The sequence below is a fragment of the Pteronotus mesoamericanus genome, unplaced genomic scaffold (assembly GCF_021234165.1).
Source record: "Pteronotus mesoamericanus isolate MK-2021 breed Mesoamerican mustached bat unplaced genomic scaffold, CSHL_Meso_final contig_182, whole genome shotgun sequence".
Taxonomy (NCBI): Eukaryota; Metazoa; Chordata; class Mammalia; order Chiroptera; family Mormoopidae; genus Pteronotus; species Pteronotus mesoamericanus.
Genome location: NW_026555078.1, coordinates 34017599 through 34044941, shown reverse-complemented (window position 1 = coordinate 34044941; position 27343 = coordinate 34017599). Strand labels below are relative to the sequence as shown.

Below are 27343 nucleotides of genomic sequence, written 5' to 3'. Positions count from 1 at the left end.
TCAATTTAGTCACATGTACCCTTTAGTTTGGGGAAATATTCTTAAATTTTTCATTGATTTTTCTCTCCTCCTTTCTTTATGTTATCTGTTTCTGGGACTCCTAGAAAGTTGAATGTTGGACCTACAGGACAGATTTTCTTTTCACTTCTCTCCTATTTTTCATCTGTGGTTTTGCTAAATTTTTTTAGATTTTCCCAACTTCCAGCCTTTCTCTCCACTTTTTTATTTCTACTAGCATGTTTAATTTGTATTAGCTCATTTTTATTCTCTGACTTTTTTATTAATAACATCTTATTTTTGTTTGATAAGTAGAGTCATATTATCTCTCTGACTCTAATAAGGATAGGATTTTGCTTGTTTAGGTTTTTTATATAGACATGGACTAGGGAAAGAGATTTAGGGATTTAACTGCCCTTAAACAGCTTTTATCTACTCCTGTTTTAGCCACCTCCACCCCTCAGTTGGAGTGATACTTGGTTCTTATACCTTTTAAATATTCTGAAACATATATCAGGTTGGTTCTCAACCCTCCTAATGACTGGTTTGGGACTCATCTTTCTTGGATAATCACATATTGTGTTGGGGTCCCCTGGACCACCTTCAGCTTTGATCACTTGCTAGAAGGACTCAGAATTATTATACTTATGGTTGGAGTTTATTACAGTAAAAGGGTAGAGTGAAATCAGAAGAGGAAAAAGAGAGATGAAGTTAGGTCTGGAGGAAACCAGGAATCAGCTTCCAAGAGTCCTCTCCCAGTGGAGTCACAGGATATGCTTAATTTCTTCTATAATGAGTTGTGGCAATACTTGTGAAATGTTATTTACCAGGGAAGCTCATTGGAAACAGTGAGAGTTTTTATTGGGGTTTAGTCATGTTAGCACTCTCTGCCTGATACATACCAGAATTCCAAACTCCCAAAAGAAAAGCAGGTGTTGAGTATAAACCATATTGTTTGCATGAACAGTTTAGACACAGTGAAACACCCTTATCATTTAGGGAACAGTGAGAATCCTCCCAAAATCCAAGTTCCCCAATGCCAGCCAAGGACCAACCTTACCAGCAGGCTTTTCTAAGGATAGCAGTCTCAGGCCTACTATGATGCAGGCCTTTTCTGCACACACATCCCTCTGCTTTCTGGCTTCCAACACTTTGTTATTGTACCTTTTCCCACTCTGCTCAAACATAGTTTTATGCCTTTTAGGAAAAATCCCTTTACTATTGTTTTAGTGGCATTTCAGCTGAGAACAAAATTAGATATGTAAAAAGCACTTTAAGCTACTCAAAAGAAAAGACTAAGCAGAGAGCAGAAAGTTAAAAAAAAAAAGTATTTGAGTCCCAGGAGACAAAAAAATAATGTCCTCAAAAGAAGAAATGGCTGCTATAAAGAAAACATACATGTATTTAGCAGATTTTAAAAGAGCTTTTAAAAATAAAATGTATGACAGGCATTAAAAGAGAACATCTGAGAAAAGTCTAGCTCTTTAATTTATAGTTAAAGTTGCTAAAAGCCTCATTGCTTTATATGCAAGCAGTAGCAATGGTAAGCTTGAGAGTGGTGCACTACTCTCCATAGCAACTTAAGCAACTGAGACGGAAACTGTGGATAACTGCTTCTGTAAAGCAATCCACATAGCTGAGTATTTATACCTATCTATTTACCATGAAGAAGAGATTATGTTCACTACAGTTTATTTTTGCATCAATTTTGAATTTTGTGTAGATATATTCTCCAATTAAGGTTATATTTCAAATTTTTAAAAAGTAGGAAATCAACTAGACAACCAGAAATTCTATAGAAAACACCAGTTTTAATAAGTATTTTCATACCAACCATCTTCAAGCAACATGGGTCTACATGCCATGGAGTACAACAAATTTCACACAGCTCCTCAAAGATTTGAGGTAATTCTTCCTCAAATCTTAGGATACTTGAATTAATTAAACTTACATTAAATAACACTTACAAAAAAATGTATATTTGTCATATTCTCATCTTCTGTTTTAGGAACTAAATAGGGAGACAAAATACAGAAGTCTGCATTTTTAAATGGAAAAATCATTTCAGATTACTTATAAATAGGTTCAATATATTAAAGTATTCTAGTGATAAACAGTATTTTAAATCTTAATTCAAAAATTCTAAGTCAGTATTTTTTAAATTAGGAGTTGCCAGCTTGCATGTGAGATAAAGGTAGATTACGAGGGGGGACCCAAAAAACTGGAATTATATTCTGGAGAGCAGGCCCTTGTGGTACAGGTTTCCCCCACTAGGTGGATGTTCTAAGAACCCATCTGTGTATGATGTACCAGCTGGCATTGTGAGAGGCTGTGTTCAGCTTCAGTGACATTTTTTTGAAGACTCAACACATTTGCCCATTTTATAATGAGCAATTTACAAGCACACCTGCCCACACCAAGCTGAGTGTTCAGCAGTTTTTGACCAATAATGGCATGATCCCCCTGCCCCACCCCCACATTCACCTGATCTCACCCTGAGTGATTTTTTTTTTTCCTGGATGAATGAAGTCCTCAAATGGAAATGTTTTGCCAATGTGGTAGAGGTGAAACCAAAAACAGCAGAAGCACTAAAAGGCATCAAAATTGATGTGTTCAAAAACAGCAGTGAAAAAAATATACCCATCTTGATAGGTATATTGCATCAAATGGAGAGTTCTTTGAAGGTGACTGAAGTTTAAACATGTAAGAATAAATACACAATTTTTTGTAAATAAATTCTGGGGTCCCCTCTCCTCTATGATGCAAAACATATGATATCCATCAACCCACATGATTCTTCATACTTTTATAATAAAGAATATCTTTCTATAAATGGCCCATTTATTCAGTTTTTCTGGTATTAAGAAAGACCTGGGAAGATAAGGCCCCTGTGACATAAGTTGACATCAGGAAAGTCATTTAGTTGTATGTTATTTACCATCCTAAACTTTAAAAAAATCTGCATAAAGCACATGTTTGTTATGTTTCATGAACGGTTCTTCACGGTCTTAATATATTATTACTTAACATTTTTTATATTACTTTTTTTACTCAGTCATATCCTATTAGCTAAATTCTACAAAATACTTGGCATCTACTAATAACAGATAATTGTTTTTAACCTTATTGTAATCTAAAAATGATTAAATCATCAGGTTGTATATATGTAATGCATTATAACATTCTGCAAATCTTGGATGATAACTGACCTTTATCTCCTTATTTGGCTCAGCTCCCTTTCACACACATTATTTATCCCATCCCATGACCTATAATCTTATGGATAACACTTCCCACTGTGTCCCCATTCTTTTCATTTGAACCTCCTAAATGCTTTCACTGAAATCTAGCTTTTTCCAGAGGACACTTTGTGCCTTAGAAACCCTCTGTCTCAATTTGTGGGAAGAACAATCAGCCTATTTTATGTTTCCCAGTACTACTTACTGTTGTTATACCATCATCATCTCTCTGAAATCTATGCCATCTGATTAGGTCATCGTTGGCTATAATAATAACTTCCACTTCCCTAGATGAATCAGCACTGTCTTTCTTTTGGGCTGGTTCTGTTATATAGATCTTTTTCAAAGCCCATATTGATAACCCACTCAGCATCTTTCAATTCAGGGGCTTCTTAAAGCTAGCTTTTCTCTATTTCTTTTTGAGCCACCCAACAGCATGCCCACATTTTGGATCAGCTGTTGAATGAAGCAGTTTTTCCTAACCAGTGTCTTCTCTTTTTCTTTATACATCTCGAATTTATCCTTTTATCTGATTTTCCCTCTCATCCTATCTTTGAATTACTTACTGGTCTGTTTACCCCACTCTATTAGCTCCCTTTTGATGTTATTTGCACTTAGAACCAATGGTCAGTCTAGTATTCTTTATCCTTGGACTTTTCTGCTGTGGTTTCTTTGCCAACTTTTTCTTTCTCTATAATAGTTGCATGGTACAGTTCTAAATTATTACATGAAAATGCAACCTAGTTATTTGAACTTTTTATAATGGCCCCCATTTTTTTTCTATTAGATTGTTTCAATTTTAAAAACAGGAAACTTTACTGATTTTAAAATCTGTCAACTGCCTGACTTTAACAGGACCTCTCTGCTTCTTAATACAGTATTTTTTATATGTTCAAAACATTTTCTATATTGCAAGTGCTTAAATCACCATCCATTCCAAGGATATGACCTTGCCTCCTACTTACTAGAAAAAAATAGAATCCATCAGCCAAATTCTCATCTGTCTTCTCTATATCAAAATGTCTGTATCTATGTTATATCCAAATTAATTTTAACAAAGGGGTTTGTAGATTATTTTAAACTTTGTGTGCAAACCTCCATGTTTTCCTTTAACTATCTTTTCCTTCCCTCTTTACTCATAAGTATGTGTTTTCCTTTTCAGGGATAACCTGCCTCATCCAAAGCCTCCTTTAACAATTAAACTCTCCCCTCTTCTCTTCCACTCTCCATTTACCATTTCACCCTCTCTAGTTCATTTTTTTTAAAGTACAGTTTGCTTTCAATATTATTTTGTATTGGTGTCAGATGTACAGCACAGTGGTTAGACAATCACATACTTTACAAAGTGTTCCCCATGACAGTTCCAGTACCCACCTGGCACCATACATGGTTATCACAATATTATTGACAGTGTTCCCTGTACTGTACTTTACTTCATTTCTGACCAGCAGATTATTAAGTCAGAAACTGAAGGGTCTGAGATTTTCCTCTACTTGAAAGCTTGTTAGCCTGCCAGTTTTATATATCAATACATATACTGACAGAAAACACAAGACCCATGGGTCAGAGAAAAAGACCATTTATTACTCGTGGCAAAAACAACCAAAGCAATGCCTTGCATCACATCCCAAGCCCTAAGTGCTGTAAGTGAGGGCCTGATGTTACCTGTGCATGCAGCAGGGCATGTTACAGGAGAGAAGCTCCAAAATAAGGAAGAGAGACAAACACACCTTATCTTAACTCGTAAATGTAAGCAAATTTTTCACCAAGAAGAGAGGAGAATACTCCCCTGGAATGTCTCCAGAAAGGGAGATGTTCTCCATCTTCATTGTAATAACTTAGGAAACAAATCTTCCTTCTGACCTTAAGGTAGATATTATCTCTAATTTTCAAGGATGTTTGTTATACAAACCCCTTCATTCAAGAGACCGAGACCATGCAGAAATACACAGTATTCATAGAGACTTGTCTCCCAGCACAGATTTTCCCAGGTGTATTATCTTCAAATACACCTCAGAATTTATACTCACTGCCTTTGTTCTTTATTGTTCTTGACAATTGCAGAATTTAACAAGGGCTATATTTTCTTTCTTTCACCTTTAAACTACTCAGCTGTTTTCTATGACTAACTTGATTCTTAGATACCTCTCCCTTGCCCATTTCTCTTTTCTTCACTCTTTACAGTCTTTCTCCTTTCCTGTTACCTCTTGCCACTTATTGTATTGAATCAGATATTCTCCGTTCCTAGCATCGGATATGTTGTGATAGCATCTTTAGCATTGATATCAAAATGTGTTAAAATAGATGGTTTGTCTACTTCTTTCATGCACTGAGGTCCTTGAAAGCAGAAACAGTTTATTTGCAATATTATGAATCCATGGCAGCTTTCATAGTGTGTGCTTGTAAATGTTTGAAAACGGTAAGTATCAAATGCTTACACCATTTTTCTTTATAAGATTTTATACTTTCCTCTTTCTTTCCAGGCTCCCAAAGTTCATACCCTATTTCAATAGTCTTATAGCTGGTCTTCCTACTTCAAGTCTGTAGTTCCTTTACAATAGCCTCTACAGTGATACCAAATTAATGAAATTCAATATTTTAGAATGCCTACATAAAAACCTTCAATATCTTTCCATTATCTGAATTATAAAGCCCAAATTCACCAGTAAGGAACTGAGAATTTCCACACTATACTCTCAGAATTTTTCCATATTTATTTCAAATTTTTCTTACCTAACTGCTTAACTTTGTTTAACAACTATTTGAGGATCTGCTTTTTGCAAGGCTTTGTGAAGGAAGGAAATTTACTGTGTATGGTATATGCTCATTATTGTAGTGTTCAGTATTTGGTCCCTTGTTTCCTCTTAACTACTTCAGTTCATCTTAGGGGAAAATAATCTATGGAGAACACTCAGCCATATTCATATAGTAAGTAGTTCCATTTTAGGACAAAATGTTAAGTAATAATGAAGTTCAGAATTGGTGGCAAGCGATTCAGCACAATGTCTGGCTCATAATAGAAGTTTAATAAATGTTTAAACTGAATTCTGTATAAGTTTTTAAAGACAGAAATGTAGGACTATAAAAAATTATTAACTTATTGTTTTAAACCTTGGGAAACCTGTCTATTTTTGCCTCATGTTACTTCTGCTGTTAACATTTAAATTTTACTTGTTATCTATTGTTATTTGCCCTTGTATCACTTTGAAACACAAAGCCAAAACAAATTTAAGAATATTCTATTACACGTTTTTAAAACTTACTTTCTATACTCTCTTTATAGGTTATATGTAAAGTCAGATGTGCCACTGAACTTGACAAACACAAGTAAGTTTCATGAGTAGCAAGATTTAAATTTTATTGACAGTAGACTTCTCAAGGTCAAAGGACATGGTGGTTGAGGGTGCCTTAGTAGTTCTATAGAAAACAGATTAGTTCATAGGAAGTGAACTGAGTAACCCACAGTACTACAGTACTTTCCCTTCAGCCATATTGCTGTCTAATACCTTCTTTCTTATTTTTTTCTGCCTTACTATTATCCTGCTTCAGATGTCACATGTAGTTTCATAGAGTCCACAAACACTGAAGTTAGATTATGCTATTAGGGAAAGGAATGTATTGTATGGTTCCATGAAATAAGTAACATTTCAGTACTGATTAACCTCAAAAATTCGAGCCAGTAGATTCTGACTTCAGACCAGTTCTCCCACTAATTTGCTAACTTATTCTTTGGTTTCCTAAACTGCTATAATCCCCAGGCTATATGGATAATTTCAAGATCTGTTTTGGATTTTGAACTATATAATTATCATTTAATTATTTAATCAGAATATTAAGATCTAAACTTAATATTAAATTAAAATCTTTGTACTTTGCATGTACATTTATCAAAGATTGTTTGTTACAGATTACTTTACATATTACCTTCAATTTATCATGTGTAAACATGGTAAACAGGCAGGCAATGTTTTATGATTTCCACTATTGAAAGTGACCCCAAATAGAAGATATAAGGATGCCAAATAAATTTCTGGAGCATATTAATTAGGAGTATAAATGTATGTGAACTGAGATTGCTTTCATATAGATAGCTGTTACAGCTACTTGATACAGATAGCCAGCCCTTACCCTGAAGAGTTTTATGAAGTAGTCTCATTTTTCTTAGGGGCAAGTTTTTAAGCATTTCATTTTCAGAATTTCTCTGTATGCATAGTAAATGTGCAACTTTATAAGAAGATGAAGTGTTGATAAGTGCTTGAAACTCTATTATCCCTATGTTCTTGTCATGTTTGAAAGTAATGTTTGGTATGGATAATGAGAAGTTTATAAAATTAAACAGTGTTTAAAACATATTTCCCTTCCCTCTTAAAATCGATATTAGTGATCAATTTAAATTTAGGTAGTTTATTATTTTTCCAGACAAATTATAAAAGCCTGGTATTTGTTGAAATGGAAAGATCAATGAAAATATGCTTAGTAGTTATAGAAATGAAAAATTTAGGATTACCTGAATTAATGTTGAAATAATCCTACATTCTTCCTGATACAGGTAATTGAATTCAAGTGCATATGAGATTATTTTTAAATTAATGCTTTAAATTCTAATGCCATTTTAAAAATGGTTTAGTGACTAATTTTATAAAAGCAAAGATAGCTCAAGTAATTCTGAGTGACTGTTAAATTTGTATTTAATGAAATTACAAACATTTTAAACTGAAGGAATTATTGTATCTAAAGTAACACACTAATATATTTAATTTCTTATTAGTTTTATAAATATCTAATAAACTTATCTTTTTCTTTCAGAATTCTATTGCATTTGGGCTTTATATTGGCAAGCCTTATCTTTTTAGTGGTGAACTTGACTTGTGCAATGCTAGTCCATGGAGATGTCCCGGAAAATCAATTAAAATGGACTGTGTTTGTTCGAGCATTAATTAATGACAGCCTGTTTATTCTTTGTGCCATCTCTTTAGTTAGTTACATATGCAAAATTACAAAAATGTCATCAGCAAATGTCTACCTCGAATCAAAGGTAAGTATGTTTCTTAAATTTTCCCTTGAAAATCTAACTTCAGATCCTCTTATGAAGCATATTTTAATGGGAAGTTTATATATTTTTTAAAATATTCTGATTTTCAGGTACATTTTTTAGCATAAAAGTATGGTCACAAGAAATCGAAAAGTGTTCAAACCTTGGCACTTAACAATGGTTTTTAAAAAGTTTATACTGAGCATATTGTATTTTCTGTGATTTGTATCTTCTGCACTGGACGCTAATTAAATGAAATAAACCAGAATTTATATCAATGTATTACAGATAGTCTAATACATAAAGCCAGAGTAACGATTTAATATTTCCCCAATAAGGGTGACAGTGTTGCCATTAAACAAATTTACCAGATTATTTATACATACATCTGGATTAGTAGTGTTAATATTTCATACAGGTAAAGTGGTGTTTTTTTGTATAAAGGTTTAGAAAATGTTGTTTTACCCCCTAATATTAAGTTCCTATGATACTTGAAACATCTAGTCATGTAACTAAATTTATAAAATGCCTTGATTCTCCCTTATACTTTGGATCAGCAAAGGAAACCAAATGCTAACCCATTAACAAAGAACCCTGGAAGTTTCTGTTGCTGATTGAAAATGTGGTTGAGCCTATGAATCAGTCATCAGAGTGTATATGTGGCATTGGATATGGGATTATAGATGTATGGTTATTGGGATGTGGGTGTATTGCATGTACATGAGTTTGCTTTCATTTGCCTATTCACTGAAGATAAGCAAGATGGTGTCCTAAACAGAAGAGTTCTCCAAAATATTTTTAGACTACCATATTGTTATTATATTTAATATGGTCCTAGTAAAGTTAAGTATTATAAATAAATGTATGATAATCAACTTGTCTTTAAATTTAGGTGGAAACCATAATTTTACTTTTTAAACTATATCAGTAGAATGCAGAATAAATACAGAAATATATATGATATTATAGGAGGGGTATGGGGAAGGGAGAGACTAACTTAGACTTTTATACATATTAATCATACATGGAAAATTATTTTATTCAACTTCTGTTCTAAAACATTAGTTCCTAAAGTTTAAATATTTTGGCTAATTTTGCCTTTAGTTTAAGTGTTAAAAATAATACTGTCACTATTATGGTACATAATCTTTTGGTGTAACAACAGCACCTTCACTTAATGTAGTAACATCACCATAGACTTCATACCTCTTGCTTGTCTAGTGATAAAGTATAAATAAATGTGGTTGACTTTAAAGGGCTTCCTTTTTGGATACCAAGCAACTTTCTAAGTTTGGTTTTACTTGCTTTGAAATAGATAATTCTCTGAATATAGTAAAATTGCCAATCTGAGAAGAAAAATTCGTCTGATAACTCCTCCAAATTTATTTCAAACATCTTACCCTAACTATCATGTGACAGGTATTCACTTTATTATTTTTTTTAAAGTCTTAAATTTAAAAGGTGCATGGATTCAGAATTCTCTAGGAACACTACAGACACATGTTCAAATGCATACCTATAAGGGTAAATAAATATGACATGAGATACTAGATTATTTGTATTATTTTGTATTGTTATGTAGTTCTTGGTCTTCCTAACTAGGTTATATACTTTTTTATTCAAAGAATACATCATCTTGCTTTTATGTTCTTCTTGTAAAATCACTAGACTCATTCTTTTTTTACTTCTATTATAGAAGTTTTTTACTTCTATGATAGTAATAATGGCCATTTCTTTTATTCAATCAACAAATGTCTATTGAGCCATTTACCTCCTCTGCTTTCACACTGACACAATTTCTTTGGTCTTAGCTATCTCCTTAAAGCTCAGACTTTCGTCTTTTGTTTTTCTCTTTTTATTCTTTTCTTCTTCCACATATTTAGTGATAATGAGATCCTCCATAATTTATCTCAAGCAATTTGACCTACCTTATTTGTAAATGGCACATAGTATGCTTCCCTGTCTCTATATCCTTTGGCTATTTTCACCTTCCAGGAATGTCTTTTTCCCTCCCAGTGCTCAATACCTGTTTGTCCTTATCATACCTAATTTTAAAAGCATAATTCTAATGTTACCCATTTTTAGGAATTCTCCTTCATCTCCAAAATAAAATTTAGAAATAATTCTTTATCTGCATTATCTTAAATTTTTACTTTATTCTTTTACCAACCAGAACACTTTTCCAAAGTAGCAATTCTAACTTGCTTTTTAAATGTGTTATTGCCGATTTAAATAATTTATTTCTGTGCTTTCATTTTTTACTTTTCTTATATATTTAAGGTTACTTTGTTCCATGTTTAGGTTCTTATATAAATATTTAATATATTATTTTATAAACTAATAAAGGTATTTACAGCAGTATGTTTTCTCAAGTACTACTTTGGCAGTTTTCTATAATCTTGTTATATTGTAGCGACATTCTTATTTAACAAAAACAAAGAGCATTTACTGTTTAGATTTCAACCATGTCTCAAACATTACATATTTACAGATTAGTGTGAATTATATATTATCTCCCTATATAGGTCTTCCTTCAACTCACTTTGGCGGAAAGTCTAAAATTCAGGCATCTATCCAGTTCAGACCCTCTAACTTCCATAAGAAGTTATCAGTTTTACTCTCTGCTTGATTATCCATGCATATGAATCAGGCCTACTATATATAATCTAGCATTTCTAAACTCCAGGTTCTTGTTAGAGAAAATAAACTCTCAACTCTTAAACCCAAAAACTTAATTGTCAAAAAGATTACCTAAAGGATGTATAGTCTGTCCACTTCCCTATCTATTCTACATGTTACCCTCAACCCAATCCAAATTATTTTAGAATTTTTTGCTAAGACTCTATTATACCCTAGATAGAGTTATCTTTTCCAGCCTACACTTTGACATCATGCTTTCATCTAAATCAAGAAATATGTAAGAAGTTTTTGTAAGAAACATTTATCTTAATATCATTATTATATAATATTTTTGAGGATATTATCCATACAATGTTCCTCAAAAAAGGTCTTTTTCTCCAAGTACCCAGGTAAAACATTATTGACTAAATCCTACTTTCCTCTGGTTACTATGTTGTTCAGAACAATTATGTGGCTCAGCAAACATAGATGACCTTATGATATACATTTTTAGCTTTGACTCTACCTATAGTTTCTTCTCACTTTTTTACAACCACTTCCCTTACCCCCTGCCACATACACACATTCCTATGTTCAGTTTTTACTTTCTTTGTGTATCTCTGTAACTTCAAATTCTCTTTTGCAATGTGGGTGATATAAATAAAAAATGGGGTTAGATATACTTTGAGATATGTTTATATCTCTTTTCTCAGATATATTGCTTTTTAAAATTAATTTGGAAAGACCTTATTGAGAGACAGTGTATTATAAGAAAAATACTGTATGATCTCACCTATAAGTGGAACCTAATCAACAAAACAAGCAAGCAAGCAAAATATAACCAGAGACATTGAAATAAAAAACAAACTGACAGTAATCAGAGTGGAGCAAGGAGAGAGATAACGGGAAAGAAGGGGAAAGGTTGTCAAGGAACATGTAAGGTATAAAGGACCCACGGACAAAGCCAAAGCGGGATAGGATTGAGGGTGGGACAGGGGAAAATGGTGGCGGGAAAATGGAGACAACTATACTTGAACAACAATTAAAAAGAAAAAACAACAAAGAGTTGGAAACCTGGGATCAGAAAGATGTAAATCCCATCTCTCCTTATTGACTGTACGATATTAGACAAGTAACAGCATCTCTAAGCTACATTCTGCTAGTCCATAAAGAGGAAATAATGACAGTGTTGATCTCATAGGTTGTTCTGAGAGTAAGGGTAGCATCTACCTTATAAGGTTTTTATAAAAGATAAATAAAAATGCATATGAAGTTCTTAGTATAATGTCTTGCACTTGGGAAGTGCTTATAAATATTAGCTATTATGATACTAAAGTGTATTAGGGAATGGTAATGTAGAATACCTGAAATTGTTGGCAAAAACTTATTTGGAGAGGAATTCTACATATATAATGAAATTCTCAAAAGGAACAATGATCAAAAAAAAAAAAAAAAAAAGAATAAGAGCCACTGAAGACCAGGATTGCTCTTTAAAATATTTTAATTTTGATTCTACCTTATTTATGTACCATCCCATCCAGACTTTGATAAAGGTTGATGTCCGAAAGATTACATTTAATCTAATATTTAACTAGTTTTTCTTAGAAATTTTTTGAATAAATATTATTGAAATTATGTAATGACCTTTTTAATTATAGGTATTTTTATTCTAAAATCTAGTGTATTATTATAATCTGTTCTATATGCATGGGTATAAGACATTACTTTTTGTCTGTTAACATTTTAAGTGTCTCATTAACTGAGACAAAATATGATAGAGTTTGGTAAGATTTCTTTTACAAAGTCTTTATAGGGTAAAGAAATAGTTTATATATTTATTGAAATTATTGTTTGTACTGGTCTTTTTCTTTCATTTGTTTTTTTGTTTTGTTTTTTGCTGTTTGCTTTCCTTCATTTGTATGATCTTGGCACATTTGGTTTTATTTACATTTTTGGGGTTTTTTTTTAATTTAATCTTTATTGTATTTTTTCCATTACCGTTTATCCCCCTTATACTCTCCTGCCCCCAGCAATCACCACACTGTCCATGTCCATCAGTCCTTTTTCCTTTTTGCTCAATCCGTTCACCCCCAAACTGGTTCCCCTCACTAGCTATCATCCTATTCTGCATCTATGAATCTGTTCTCATTTTCCTTGTTTGTTCAGTTTGTTCATCAGATTCCACATATGAGTGAAATCATATGGTATTTGTCTTTCTCTAACTGATTTATCACTTAGCATAATGCATAATGTTCTCCAGGTCCATTTATACTGTTGCAAAGAGTAAATTTTTCTTTTTTTTTTTCCCGCAGACAAGTAGCATTCCATTGTGTAAATGTCCCATAGTCATTTTATCCACTCATCTACTGATGGACACTTGGGCTACTGCCATATCTTGGCGATTGTACATAATGCTGCAATGAACATAGGGGTGCTTATGTTCTTTCAAATTAGTGTTTTGGGTTCCTTCAGATATATTCCCAGAAGTGGGATATCTGGGTGGAAAGACAGATCCTTTCTTAATTATTTGAGGTCTCTCCATGCTGCTTTCCTCAGTGATTCACCAATCTGCATTCTCACCAATAGTGCAGAAAGGTTCCCCTTTCTCCATATCCTCCCCAGAACTTGTTGTTTGTTGATTTATTGATGATAGCCATTTGACAGGTGTGAGGTGATTATCTCATTGTGGTTTTAATTTGTATTTCTCTGATGATTAGTGATATTGAGCACCTGTCTTATTTACTTTTTATCAGAATTGTAATATAATTTTTAACATTAAAATGCATACTGATAAAATTATTTTTATTCTAATATCCATATGCATTTCAGAAAATAAAAACATAAGAATAAAGAAAACATCTGTTTTTTAATGGACAAAATAATTTATCAGCACAAAAAGATTCAAACTATTTTCAAAACTGTTTAGGCCCTACAATTGTCAAAATATATTGTTTTCTTATTTTTGATGCTTAGTTTGCCATTTTAATTTCAAAATATAAATAGTATTTGTGATATGGTTTCAAAAGTTTTAAGATGCTTATTCACTATAAAGGCAAATTGGAACTATCTGTATAAAAGGCCATTAAAAGACAGAGTGGGAATAAAAATTGAGCTTTTTTGGCTTATATTTCTGAGCAGCGACATGTACAGTTTTATATCTGGATAAGATTAAAGAATTCTTGTCTGATGCTCAAGATCAGCTGTCTCCCAGCCCCATATGACATTTGCAAATAATTCATTCTCTCCCTCTCCTACCAGAATTCCTAACAGTTTTAATTACTACAGAAAACTTTTTCCCCCATGTTCACTCGACCTTTTATCCATGTTACTTAATCTATTAGGATGAGAGGCAGCAACAGCATCTTGCAGAGACACAGTAACATTCCACCGAACTATTATTTCTGATCTTTCACGCAGACCATCTGATCCTGTAAGACTGAAAGCAGTGGTTTATAGTAACTTAGACCATAATTAAAGAAACAATCTGGAATACTATCACTGTTTCTCTTCCATCACCCTGAAATATGACTTAACCAAAATTTGGGGAGGATGGTGGTGGAGAAATAGAGGCTGCACCATCCTCTATAATAGGCATGACTGACATCTTTTCAACATTGCGTTATTTCTTTCTTGAGTTTCTGGGATTTATTTTATCCATCTTGAACTGTGGCACTTGTTTAGTTTGTTGCTTTTGTTACTCCAGTTCTTATACCCTAAGTCACTTCCTATTCTGTTGCTGGTCCCATTTGAAAAATCCCTTACAACTTTGGGTTTATGACTTTTATCTACTCCTAAGCTCAGGTAACTTTCCTATTATACTCAACACTCTTTTACCAGACCAAAGCATTTTCAATTTTATTTTTCTGTGTCCAGAAAGTCCACCCAGTAATAATAGCCATCTACTTCTTAATGATAGGGCCATAAGAGTCAGAGTACTAATTTCATTGTATCTTAGCAGCATGAAACTATTTTAGAAACTGTTTAGGCCCTATAATTGTCAAAATATATTGTTTTCTTATTTTTAATGTTTAGTCTGACATTTTAATTTCAAAATAGAAATAGCATTTGTGGTATCATTTCAAAAAAAATATGTGCAGGTGTCTGCTTCTGGTAATGACTGAGTAGCTTCTATTGGACCAACCTTCCACAAATAGCAATGATAAATTCTGGACAAAATATAAAAAACACTGAAGGCACTGGAGAGCAACCACTTAGAAGAAGGAAATGACACTGAGTGAGTTTCCTGTTTTTTACAGCTTCTAGCCTGAGGTGAGGTCCCATCCATGGGACAGCCAAAACCTGAAGAGCAACCTGCTGTTTTACTTGTTTGAAGAATTCAGAAGACAAAATTCAAGTAACTACCACAGATGGAAAGTGAGTGGGAAATCTTAGGAAGAAAACAGCCAGATAGAAGAGACCCCAAATTCTGATTATAAACTGTGCGAAATTTTTATCTGATACCTGAACTACACGTGCAGGACAGATTCCAAGCAGCACAGTTATGGGTATAGGAATTGAACTGAGATTTCAGCTGCTATCCATGCATGGATAACAGTTTGGGATTTGAGCCTAGCTAAATTTTATGCTTTTAAAAAAAAGAGAAAGAAAAAGAAAATCAATACTTTTCTAAGGAAGATGACTGAATTCAGATGTTCTAAAACACATCACTCACAATGTTCAGAACACAATCCATTAAATATCTGAAGAAACAGAAAAAAAATAATTCAGATTCAAGATCAGAAAGCAAAGCTCCAAAGTAATCATTGGAGGCAGTCCTCCCAAAATAACCTAGATGTTGGATTTATCGGACAGATTTTATAATATGCTCAAGGATGTAATGGAAAATATACTTGGATGAATAAATAAATAGAAAATCTCAAAAGACATGGGAACTATGAAAAACACAAATTCTAGAATTAAAAATTCATTATTTAAAATTTAAGAGTCACTAGATGGGCATAGCAGATAGGAGATGAAAGAAGAGTCAATGAATTTAAATCAATAGAAAGTATTCATTCTGAACAACAGAGAAGGGTAGGGGCAGATGATAATATAATGAACAGAGTCTCAAGGCTTAATCATGTATAATTGTAATACACAAAGAAAAAGAGGGATAAAATGTATTGGAAAAAATATTTGAAGAGCAATGACCTAAATTTTCCAGTGTTGATGAAAGACAGAAATTTATGTTTTCATGAAGCTCAGCAACCCCAATAAGGAAAAATATAAAGAAAATCTCACCTAGGTTCATTCAAAGTGCTTAAAACCAAAAAGAAAAGGAAACCTTGAGAGAAAAGAAAAATGACCCATGCATAAGGGAACATTGACTCAAATGATTACTCACTTCTCATCAGAAATAATGGAGGCCAGAAGACATCGAAACAAATCTTTAAAATACTGAAAGAAAAATGCTGTCAACTTTGAAATCTGTATCCATTGAAAATATTCTTAAAGATTGATGAAGAAATAAAAAATATCTTCTTTATTTAAAACATATAAAAGAAAAAAAAGAAGGCTGGTTACCAGCAGACCTGAACTATAAGAAATGCTTGGGAGATTCTACAGACTAAAGCGAAATAAAAGCAGCTTGAATCTCAGCTCTTCAGGAAGAAATGAGGAACACAAGAAATAGTAAATATTTGGGTAAATATAATTTCTTAATTTCTTTAAAATAAATATAACTGTGCAAAGCAAAAATTATAACATGAGACATACATATGTAGAAATAATGTATAATTCTGTATGTAATAAACAATGTAGTATAATGGATGACGATAAATCAATCTATATGGTTGCAAGGTTCTTTATATTTTGCATCGAGTGGTATAATATTAACTATTGCTTAGACTGAAAAGTTAAGAATATATATTATAATCCTAGACAGTGGTTCTCAAACTTTTTGGCCTCAAGATCCCATTACACTCCCAAGAATTAATAAGGACCCTAAAGAGCTTCTGTTTATATAGATTGAATCTATCAGTATATACATTATTAGAACTAAAATTTGAGAAATACTAAAACTATTCATTTAAAATGGCAATAATCCATTATATGCTAACATGAATAACATGATTTTATGAAAAATAATTATATTTTCCAAAGCAAAAATAAACTAGTGAGATGAACATTGTTTTACATTTTGAAAATCTCTTTAATGTCTGACAGTAGAAGACAGATCGATTTTCATGTCTACTTCTGCATTCAGTCTGTTGTGATATGTTGTTTATGCTGAAGTATATGAAGAAAATCTATCCTCACACATACATGTAGTTGGAAAATGAAGGAGAATTTTAATAGCCTTTTAGATATTTGTGGATATTCTTTAATACTACATCAAACCTCTGAAGTGGAGGTTTATTAAAGGTTAGTTGCCATGTGGAATCAAACAATATTAGTGAACTTTTTGTACTCTTCATTGGTCTGTCTTGCACTTTGAATGATTTTGTAACATCATGCATTGATCATTGGAAAAGAATGGTCACAGATCTTCAAAATGTTGATTCACTTCATTGACAATATCCGAAATGACATTTGTTAATATCACCAGCAATCTCATTAGAACAGTGTTTTAAGTTTTGGCATGCTGCCAGTCTTACAGTGGATACAAGTGCTTAAAAGTTTTCAAAAATTCTTTTTTTTTCCACTTGAAAGTTCATATTTCATCATTGGCAATAAATATTGTCAGATGTTTTCTTTAAAATGGTAGGTTCATTTCATTTTTTTTTAAATGTGTACCCAGTAATCAAGTCTGAGTGGCCATTGTTTGTCAGCCATAGTTAACTGTTAAGTAAAACACGGTGTTCCATGAAAAACAGTGGTGAGTTCAGCTTTCAAGATTATCACATAAATGCTTTTCTTCAAGACAACCAGTATACCTCAGTATGCAGCATAATTGCTTCAAGTGCACTTCTTATCTCATCACACACAGTACTAAATAAACACATCCTCTAGGGTTGATATTTTAAAAGTGTTTTTACATCAAGTATCTTCTTAAGTGAAACTGACTTTTAACTGGGAGTACATGGTGGTGAAGAATACAATGCACTTGGTACCACTTCCTTGATTTGTGCTAAGGCCCAGAAGTTTTACCCACCATTGCTTTTGTACCATTACTGGAAAATTTTAATACAGTTGGCCCAGGATGAATGAGCAGAGTGGTTTTCAAAACTTGAACTATTTCAGTACCATTTGTATCTCTCAGGCATTGACATAAAAGAATATCTTCAATGATTATTTGGTACTGACACCAAGCGAATACAAACAAAATCGGTCCTGCTACATCTGATTCATTTATTTATAATGCAGAAATATAATTCAGTAGACAAGATATTAAATCCCTCTACGTTTTCAGTTAAAATTTTAAATCAGTAAATTTTTCTATTACTGGAAATTGTCAGTGCCATAATTTCTTTTATGGACGTTCCGTCCACCAGGCATTCAGTAATTCAATCATGTAAGGCTTTACTGGTCTCTCAGCTATTCTGTGTACTTTAATAGCCAATGCAGTATAATACCTTGGCCTGTGAAATGCTTGAATGGCTTTTTTATTTCCACTTTGAAAAGTTATAAAAACACTACACCTACATTTAAAATTTCAATGCATTTGCTTTAAATTGTGAATGATGGTCTCAAAATGATGCTTGGATCACAATGCTATTTAGAAATGTTCTGTTGCAGAAGGCACAATAAGGTAAATTATTAGCATTTATACAGCCTATTGAAAGATAGATTTCATTACATTTCATTTGATAAAACAAGCAATCAGTTTCACCCAACCCTTTGAGGTGATTCTTTTCCTTGTTGAGTCGGAGAATTCTAACACTTTCATCTTTCCCATTTTCTTCGAGGTAAACAGGGAAACTATGTGTTGAGAAAGATTTTTTTATTGTGCTAAAATATACATAACATAAAAGTTACCATTTTAACCATTTTTACATCTACATTTCAGTGGCATTAAGTACATTCACATTGTGCACCCATCACAACTGTCCATCTCCATAGTATTTTTATCATCTTATACTGAAACTCTGTATCCACTAAACAATAACTCCCTATTCCTAAGCAATAACATTTTTAAATATGAAAAGTTCTTTTAGATTAAAATATTAATTTATAAAATGAGTTTAATATGAAATTAAGATTTTTAAAGTTTTTGGAGAAAAGTCTTTAAAACCACAAATCTATCAGGTATACACAAGGTATACACATTCTTGTTATGTTTCCATGTAGGTTACAAGGAAACTTTTAGGTTTTTAAAATAACTACTTATTGGATGATGATGAGGTTTTAGCATGTATAGCAGGTATAATCCAAGAAAACTAGCCAGGAACCCAGTAAAAGTACAGAGAACATGCAGGGTTAATCTCTGAAAATGTACATATTTATACCCTAATTTTATTATCTTAGGAATTACAGAAAACACAAGAATACACATGCACACAGAGTGTGGATATCATGATATAGCAGGTAGCCTCTGGAAAACCCTGCTGCACATTCAAAAAAGAATGAGAGTATTCTAGGCAAATAGTATCTTAGTATTTTTAAATAGTATTGATTTAGATCTTTAAGGTCCTTGGACCACACTTTAAGAACTGCTGCCCTGTAGCAACCACTTAAGGCAAAATCCAAACCAAAACAAAAAATATAATTAAAAATCCAATAGATGGGTTAAAATAGAATTTTAAAAAATATCCCATTAACCTGAGAGAATATAGGAAATGGTGGATAGAGAAGCAGAAAAAAAAAAAAAGTGACAAAAAAAGCAAAAAAAAAATACAAGAGGGGTAAATACAAAAAAAAAACAGTAAAATATAAGATCCAAACATATCATGAATTATATTAAATGTTAATGGACTAAACACTCCTGTTTAAAAGTAGACTCTCAAAATGGGTTTCTAAAGAAACAAAACCAAATCAATTTATATGCTGGCTTCCAGAATGCACTTTAAATATAAAGACATAAAAGACAATAAATAGGTGGAAGCTAATGTACTATGCATTCAGTAAGCATAAGAATGTACTCTTTTTTTTTTAGGATGTAGGTCAATTTGATTTCGTACTAGTAATAAATGAATCAGGTCACATTGTTGTTGTTTTACTTAAATCCTCCAGTAATTGCTCATTTTAATAAGCAAGAAATATAAACTCCATACCTTGGCTTTCAAGAGCAGATAGGATCTGCCTATCCTAGGATCTTCTCTAGTTTCATTTTCTCCTGTCAGACTCAACCACATCATTTTTTTTTCCTGTCCCTCAAACGAAGATGGGTTCATATTGCCCTTGGACTTTGCACCAGATGCCAGCATAGATCTCCTTGTAGACTATGGCATCTAGAATTTTTTGAGTGGCTCTCTTTCTCTTGTATTTCAGGTATCAGCTCAAACGTCACCTCATCCAAGAAACCTTCTCTGACCACTCTATCAAAACAACTATTCTTTTCTCCTTGTTTGTTCTTTATCATTCTACTCATTTTCTCCATGTATGTTATCAGTACTGGAAACCATCTTATTTTATCTGCTAACTATTAATCATAAATTCTGTGAGAACAGAGATTATGAAGAAGGCACTTTAATGTCAGACAAAATAGACTGCAAGACAGAGTATTTCCAAATATAAAAAGATACCATTTGTCAGGAAGCAAAAAATATTATTAAATATGAAGAGGTACATTTCACCAGGAAGACATAAAAATCATAAATGTGTACATGAAGCCAAGATAGTAAGAAATAAAGGAATGGGAAGGCCTTACCAAATAGTTAGAAATAAAAGGAAAAAATAATCCCTCCAATCATAGAAATTTTAATGCCCATCTTCAGCAATTGATGATAAAATAAGACATAGAAAATCTGAACAATACTATTAACTTTTGAGATAATTGACTCTCAATAACTAGAGAATACACATTCCTTTCAACTGAGCATGGAAATGGTCAAACCATAAGTGCACCATAAGACAAGTATCAATACAATTAAAAGATTAGATTCAGAGAGTTATCTCTGGGCACAATGCAATTAAATATCAATAACATTGTGATATCTAAAACAATCCAAATATTTGGAAGTTACACAGCATAATTCAAAAAAATACATGGTAAAAGGAAGAAATCACAAGGGAAATTAGAAAATATTTCAAACTGAAAAAGAATGAAATACAATATACCAAAATTTGTGGGATATAGCTAAAATAGTGCTTGAAGGGAAAAGTATTAACTTTTACTCTATTATAAAAGAAAAAAAGAGATAAAATCAGGAAAAATAGGAAAAAGTTTTAAAAAGAAGCCCAAAATAAGTAGGAGGACTGAGATAATAAAAAAAAATAAAAATCAGTGAAACAGAAAATAAACAATAGAGAAAGCCAAAAGTTAATTCTTTGAATATATCAATAAATTTGATGTCCAGAACAAAGCAGAGTGAAAATACAAATTACCAAAATACCATGAATGAAAGAGGGATTATCACTATAGATCTTAGAGATATTAGAAGAAAAAAGGAAATATAAACAACTCTGTGGGTAAATTTGACAATTTAGATGAAATAGACAAATTTCGTTAAAACAAAGTTGATAAACGATAAAACACAAATCTGAATAGCCCTTTTTTTATTTTAAAAACTGAATTTGTTATCAGAAATTTTCCTCAAAAAAACTCCAGGCTCAGTTGGTTCCATTGATTAATTCTATCAAATATTTAAAGAAGAAAAAAATACCACTGTGTACAAACTCTTTGAAAATAGAGGAGGGAGGACAGTTCCTAACATGTTTTATTTATGAGAATAGCATTACTCTAATACAAAAATTGGACAGAGACATTACAAGTGAAAAGTACAAACTGGTATCCCTTATACTTGGAGACACAGAATCTAAGCAACATATTAAAAAGGATAATTCATCATGACTTAGATTTCTCCCAGGGATGCAACATTAGTTTAACATTTTAAAACGTAAATGATGTCAGTCAATGTAATTCACTTCATTAGGAGAACAAAGGAGAAAAACAATCATTTTGAATAGATGTGGAATACACATTTGACAAAATTCAGCACGCTTCATGATTAAAAAACTACAATGAAACTCTTAACTGCTAGGGAATAGAAGGAATGTTCCTCAATCTAATAAAAGACATCTATAAAAAACCTACAATTAGTATCATAGTTAAAGTACTGAATGTGTTGTTTGTAAGATTGGAAACAAAGCAAAGGTGTCAACTCTTGCCATTTCTATTCAATATTCCAGTGAAGAAAAAAGAAACGAAAGGTATAAAATTAAATAAAACTGTCTCTGATTGCAGATAACATGATTGTTTATGTAGAACATCTTAAGGATTCTACTAAACTACAAGAACTAATAAATGATCTAAGCAAGTTCTCAAGATACATGGTCAAAATATAAAATTACATTGTATTTTTGTATGTAACAGACACAATTAAAAATGAGAATGAATAAATAACTCCATTTACAATAGTCTCAAAAACAAAAATACTTTGGAATAAATTTTCTAGAAAACAGGCAGTACCTCTATGCTGAAAACTATAAAATATTGCTTAAGAGAAATTAAAGACCCAAAACAATGAAGACCATTATTCATGGATTAGAAGTTGCAGTATTATTAAAATGGCAGTTCCTGAAATGATCTATAGATACAATGTAGTCCCAACCATAATTCTACAAAGAGGTTTTTCAAATCAAATTTGACAAGCTGATTCTAAAATTTATATGGAAATGCAAAGGACCTAAAATACTTTAAAAATAGTGCTTTCCAATAGAACTTTCTGCAATGATGAAAATATCTTTACATCTTGGGTTTAGAGAAAGATTTCTTAGGTCATAGCAAATAATCACAAAAGAGTAAATTAAAATTAATTAAAATTTAAAATTTCTCATCAAAAGTCAAGGTTAAGAAAATTGAAGGCAAGCCACAGACATCAAGAAAATATTTGCAAGATATATATCTGACAAGGGACTCATTTCCAGCTTATATAGAGATCTCAATACATAAAAATACAACTCGATAATAAAAAAGACAGCCCAATTTAGAAGTGCTGAAAGATATGAATAGATTCTTCACAAAGAAGGTATACAAATGACTAACAAACACAGTATCATTAGTCGTTGAGGAAATGCAAATTAAAATCAAAATGATTTACTACTACACATCCACCTGCATGGTTAAAGTTAAAAAGAGTGACAACCCCAAATGTTGTCTAAGATGTGGAGCAACTGGAAATCTAATACTTTGTTGGAAGTGTTAAACTGTATATCCATTTTTGGAAAAATCTGGCAGTGTCTTATACAGTCGAGCTTGTATCAGTACCTACCATATGACCCAGCAGTTCCACTTAGTTATTTAAAAAAGAAAATAGTGAAAACATGCCCACAAAAAGATTTATATAAGAATGTTCATAGAAATTATATATTAACATAAAAATGGATAAACTGTAATATAAACAAACATAATTATACAATGGAATTAGTGTAATTAACTGTCCTTGTCTGCCCAGGAGTAAGAAGGTTTCTGGGATGTAGGACAGTCAGTGCTAAAACTATGAAACTCCTGAAGGAACCAGAAGTAAGTCACGCTAATTATTCACCTCAGCAATACAAAGACCTAACTATTGATACATCCAACAACATGGATTAATTTCAAAACATTGTGCTAAGTGAATGAAACCTATCAAACATTTTATAATCTGTGGTTTCATTTATATGAACTTCTAAAGCAGGCAGCACTATGTTATGGGAAAAATAAAAGCAGGAGAATATTTGTGTATGGGGGTCTGGGGAAGGGGTGTGAGGAAAATGTCTGGAATAATGGTAATGTTCTCTATTTTGATAGAGATTTGGATTACACAGGTGTACACATTTGTCAAACTCAAATGGTCAGTTGAGGTTTCTGTCTATCTGCAGTCTAAAAACACCTGTAAAATATTGATTTCTAGTTAATAACAGGCAAACAAATGTTAATGATATGTATACTGTAGTGAGTGTAACTCTTCTTGTCAAGTATGGATTTTTTTTTTAATGGCATATTAATGTCAGAAGTGGAAGAAGGCAGAGTTACTCCTTGAGGATTGCTCCTGAGTAGAATTGTTTGTTATGACTGTTCATTTAGGAAGATTTTCTTTAACTTCTGACAACACTTTCCATGTTGCTGGGTCCTTATTTTCTGTTTTGTAATTCTCTATTTTGCAGGAAGAATTTTACTTTGTTTTCTAAATCAGTGAGCTTCTTTTATTCTTTTATATATATTTGTAATTTGGCTGCAATTTTGTTTTATTAGTTGCTTTGGTATTACTGAATCTTTGCTCTTTTCTCAAAACTTTTAAAAAAGTTTTTACAGTACTTACAAGTATAAGCAGAGTCTCTCCTATTATAAGATGTCTATTTAGCAGTCATTTTATTTTTTAAAGCAGTGACTACATAAGCTGTGGTTATTTCAAAGGATGGTAATGCTTAGAATATTCTAACTTCTCTTGTTACCTAATTTTTCTTCAATAATGTAGTACTTTTAAAATTAGATATGGGTTGGTTTTAGATTAGCTGTCTCATTAACACTTTTTTGGATCCACAGAAATAAAAATGCACATTGTAAAAATTTTAGCATGCATTTATAAAAATTTTAATATTGCTAGGGTTTTAGTTCTTTTCACACATACTTTTTATTAATGGTAGTTGGTTAGCTCAAAGAAGGTACTCTGTTACTATTTCAACATTGTTTAAGGTATCTTTCATCTTTTAATTCTGTTTCTTCTTACACCTCTTAAATGTAATAGTCTTATAAGGAAGTTATTTATAATAATGGTTTTTAATCCTACCAAACCATTGCAACCTTCTAATCACAAACATTTTTAATAACTTGTTTCTATCCTGAAATTAATAGAAAGTTTAACCTACTTACACATAACTTCAAAAATTCTATGTCATTACCCTAATTATAATAAAAAAGGTAAATAAAAATAATTAAAAATACATTAATACGTAAATTTGGAAGCAAATGTAGTACTCAGATGATTGTATCTATACATAGAAACTGTGAATGGAACCATTACAAATGTGGACTGTTACATGTGTATTGCATCAGTGCCTTACATGCCACAAGCAGTATTGCTGCAGTTTCATGACTTTCTGAAATTTTTTTATCATTCTTGACAAAGTTCTGAACAAAAGACAAATTTCCCTCAATTTACAAGTTATATGTGTTTCTGAAAATGTTGGCATCTATTTAAACTATGCAAACATAAACTTTGTTCATATGTACAATATAACAGAATTAGCTTTTGATTCAGATCATTATAAACAGGTTTTTCATCTTTGTGAATGTCCAGGAGGACATTGGAAAGTATGAAAGTCATCTAGCATCCCTGGCCCTTGGGCGCTAAATGCCGTCATTGCCCCTTAATCATTGTGACAACCAAAATACAAACTTCCAAAACACCAAACTGGATATTTTTGCAATGTATCTCTTTAACAATTGTGTTACTTCTCAGAATAATGTTTTTAATGCATAAGATAAATAGGTTTCTAAAATAAACCAATTGTATTGAAATACCTCAGGTTAAGATCCCTGCAGAAGTCGATACCACACTCTCCAATATAAATCCTCCATTTGAGAACCACTAAGTTATAAGGGCTCTCTATGGGGAATTGGTGAAAAGTCTTAGTATTATGGATTTGAAAGTACACTTGGTTCCTATGCCATTTTGTCTTCAGTATAATGGTATCAATAGGGGATTAACATGAACTAATAGATGTAACAGAATGAAGCAAATAGCATAGGAGCTCTATTTCTGTTCTAATTTACTTATTGGAGATTAAGTGTGTCAAATGGACTAATGCTTTTTCAATTCCCATTATTTTCTCATTATGACTAAAATACCTCTCTGAGTAATATCAATCATAGCTCAGATCTTTTGTCAACTTGTTTATTCATATATTACTTAAGAGAGTGAGGTAACTGTGGCAGAGAAAAATCTTCCTCCACATACCATTGGGCAAACTGGCAAAAAAACTTATTTGTATTAACAGAGTAGTTTAAACACAAACGGTTCTAATAGTAGGAATCATACAGCAAGATAATAAAGAGTTTATTTCAATAGGTACTCATTCAGTGTTTTCTAGGAGTGTGTTGCAGCAGGTGGCTATGCTATTGTAGGTAGGTGAATAGCTTGTCATGACAAGTGTGCAGAGTATGGTGATGATGATTTTTATTTCTTTTAGGGTATGTCTCTGTGCCAGACTGTTGTTGTAGGCTCTGTAGTCATTCTTCTCTATTCTTCAAGAGCATGTTATAATTTGGTGGTGATCACCATATCTCAGGATACATTAGAAAGTCCATTTAATTATGGCTGGGATAATCTTTCAGATAAGGTAAGTACCCACCATGTATTGCCAGTCTAACAATAGGATAATGCAATTAGCCTTAAGCATAAAGATATTTTAAGTGACTTACAAATGCTTTTATGGAATCTCTAACTACTATCAATAACTATACTTAAAATTCTATGTTTAAAAATGCTCATTTATATGTGGCACTTGAAATTATTCTTCAGAAAGAACTTCTCCCAAAGGAGCATTTGTCTTTCTTTTTGTAAATAACACTAATAGTGCCGGAAATCTCTTGGTCATAAATGTATTTTAACTAATTTTTAAAAGGACAGTATTTAAATATCTATAGATAAATTGTCATTAGCTATTGAATATGGATTTATCTTTGTTAGGATAAAATTAATTCTCTTACCCAAGAAGTACATATAACCTAAATATTTTGTTCATTTTTAGATGTTTAAGTAATAACTTTTTTAAAAATATGGCATAATCAGTCATGATAATGGGAGAGCATTCATAGTTCCTTGGTTGCCAGGTATTTGCTATAGTAATTGCCAGTACTCTATCTATGCACATTTAACCTTCCATCATTCTCCATACCCTTCCTAAAAGTGCATTTTGACAGACTACATGTCACATCTTTCTTTATATTAATTTAACTTTGTATTGAATTTAAGGAATCCTGAAATCCCCTTGTGTCAGAATTTCAGTTACCCTTCTGCAGAGAAGGAATTCTCACATGTGATAGATTCTCTTCACTCTCTTTCCCACACCTCTCTCCCTACATCTAGTAGAGTAGAAACAAATTCAATGTGGAGTTTAGGTCCAAAAGCATATTTTCAAGTAGCAGAAGAGCTGCACAACTTACATGTTTCATTCTCTAAGGTGTGATTCTATGTGCTACTTGCCTGTGGAGAAGCTGGAACCAATAAGCCTCTTCTGTCTATGGGGACTAAAAATGAGATCACTCCATATTATCCATATATTAAAAATATTTTCATATATATTTTTCTTTTTAAAGATATTTGATTATGCTATTACAGTTGTCCCAATTTTTTCCCCTTTGCCCCTCCACTCAGCACCCCCAACTCCCTCAGACAATCCCCACACCATTGTTCATATCCATGGGTCATATGTA

General features: G+C 32.1%; 1 protein-coding gene across 1 annotated transcript in view; it reads left to right on the top strand.

Annotated features, from left to right (window-relative positions):
• Positions 1–27343, top strand: part of GPR137C (G protein-coupled receptor 137C) — a 44747-nt gene that overhangs the window by 15130 nt on the left and 2274 nt on the right. The window contains exons 2-4 of the mRNA XM_054567045.1: positions 6520–6563; positions 8043–8271; positions 26098–26247. Of these exons, the coding sequence (XP_054423020.1) occupies positions 6520–6563; positions 8043–8271; positions 26098–26247 (423 nt within the window). The remainder of the gene's footprint in view (positions 1–6519; positions 6564–8042; positions 8272–26097; positions 26248–27343) is intronic.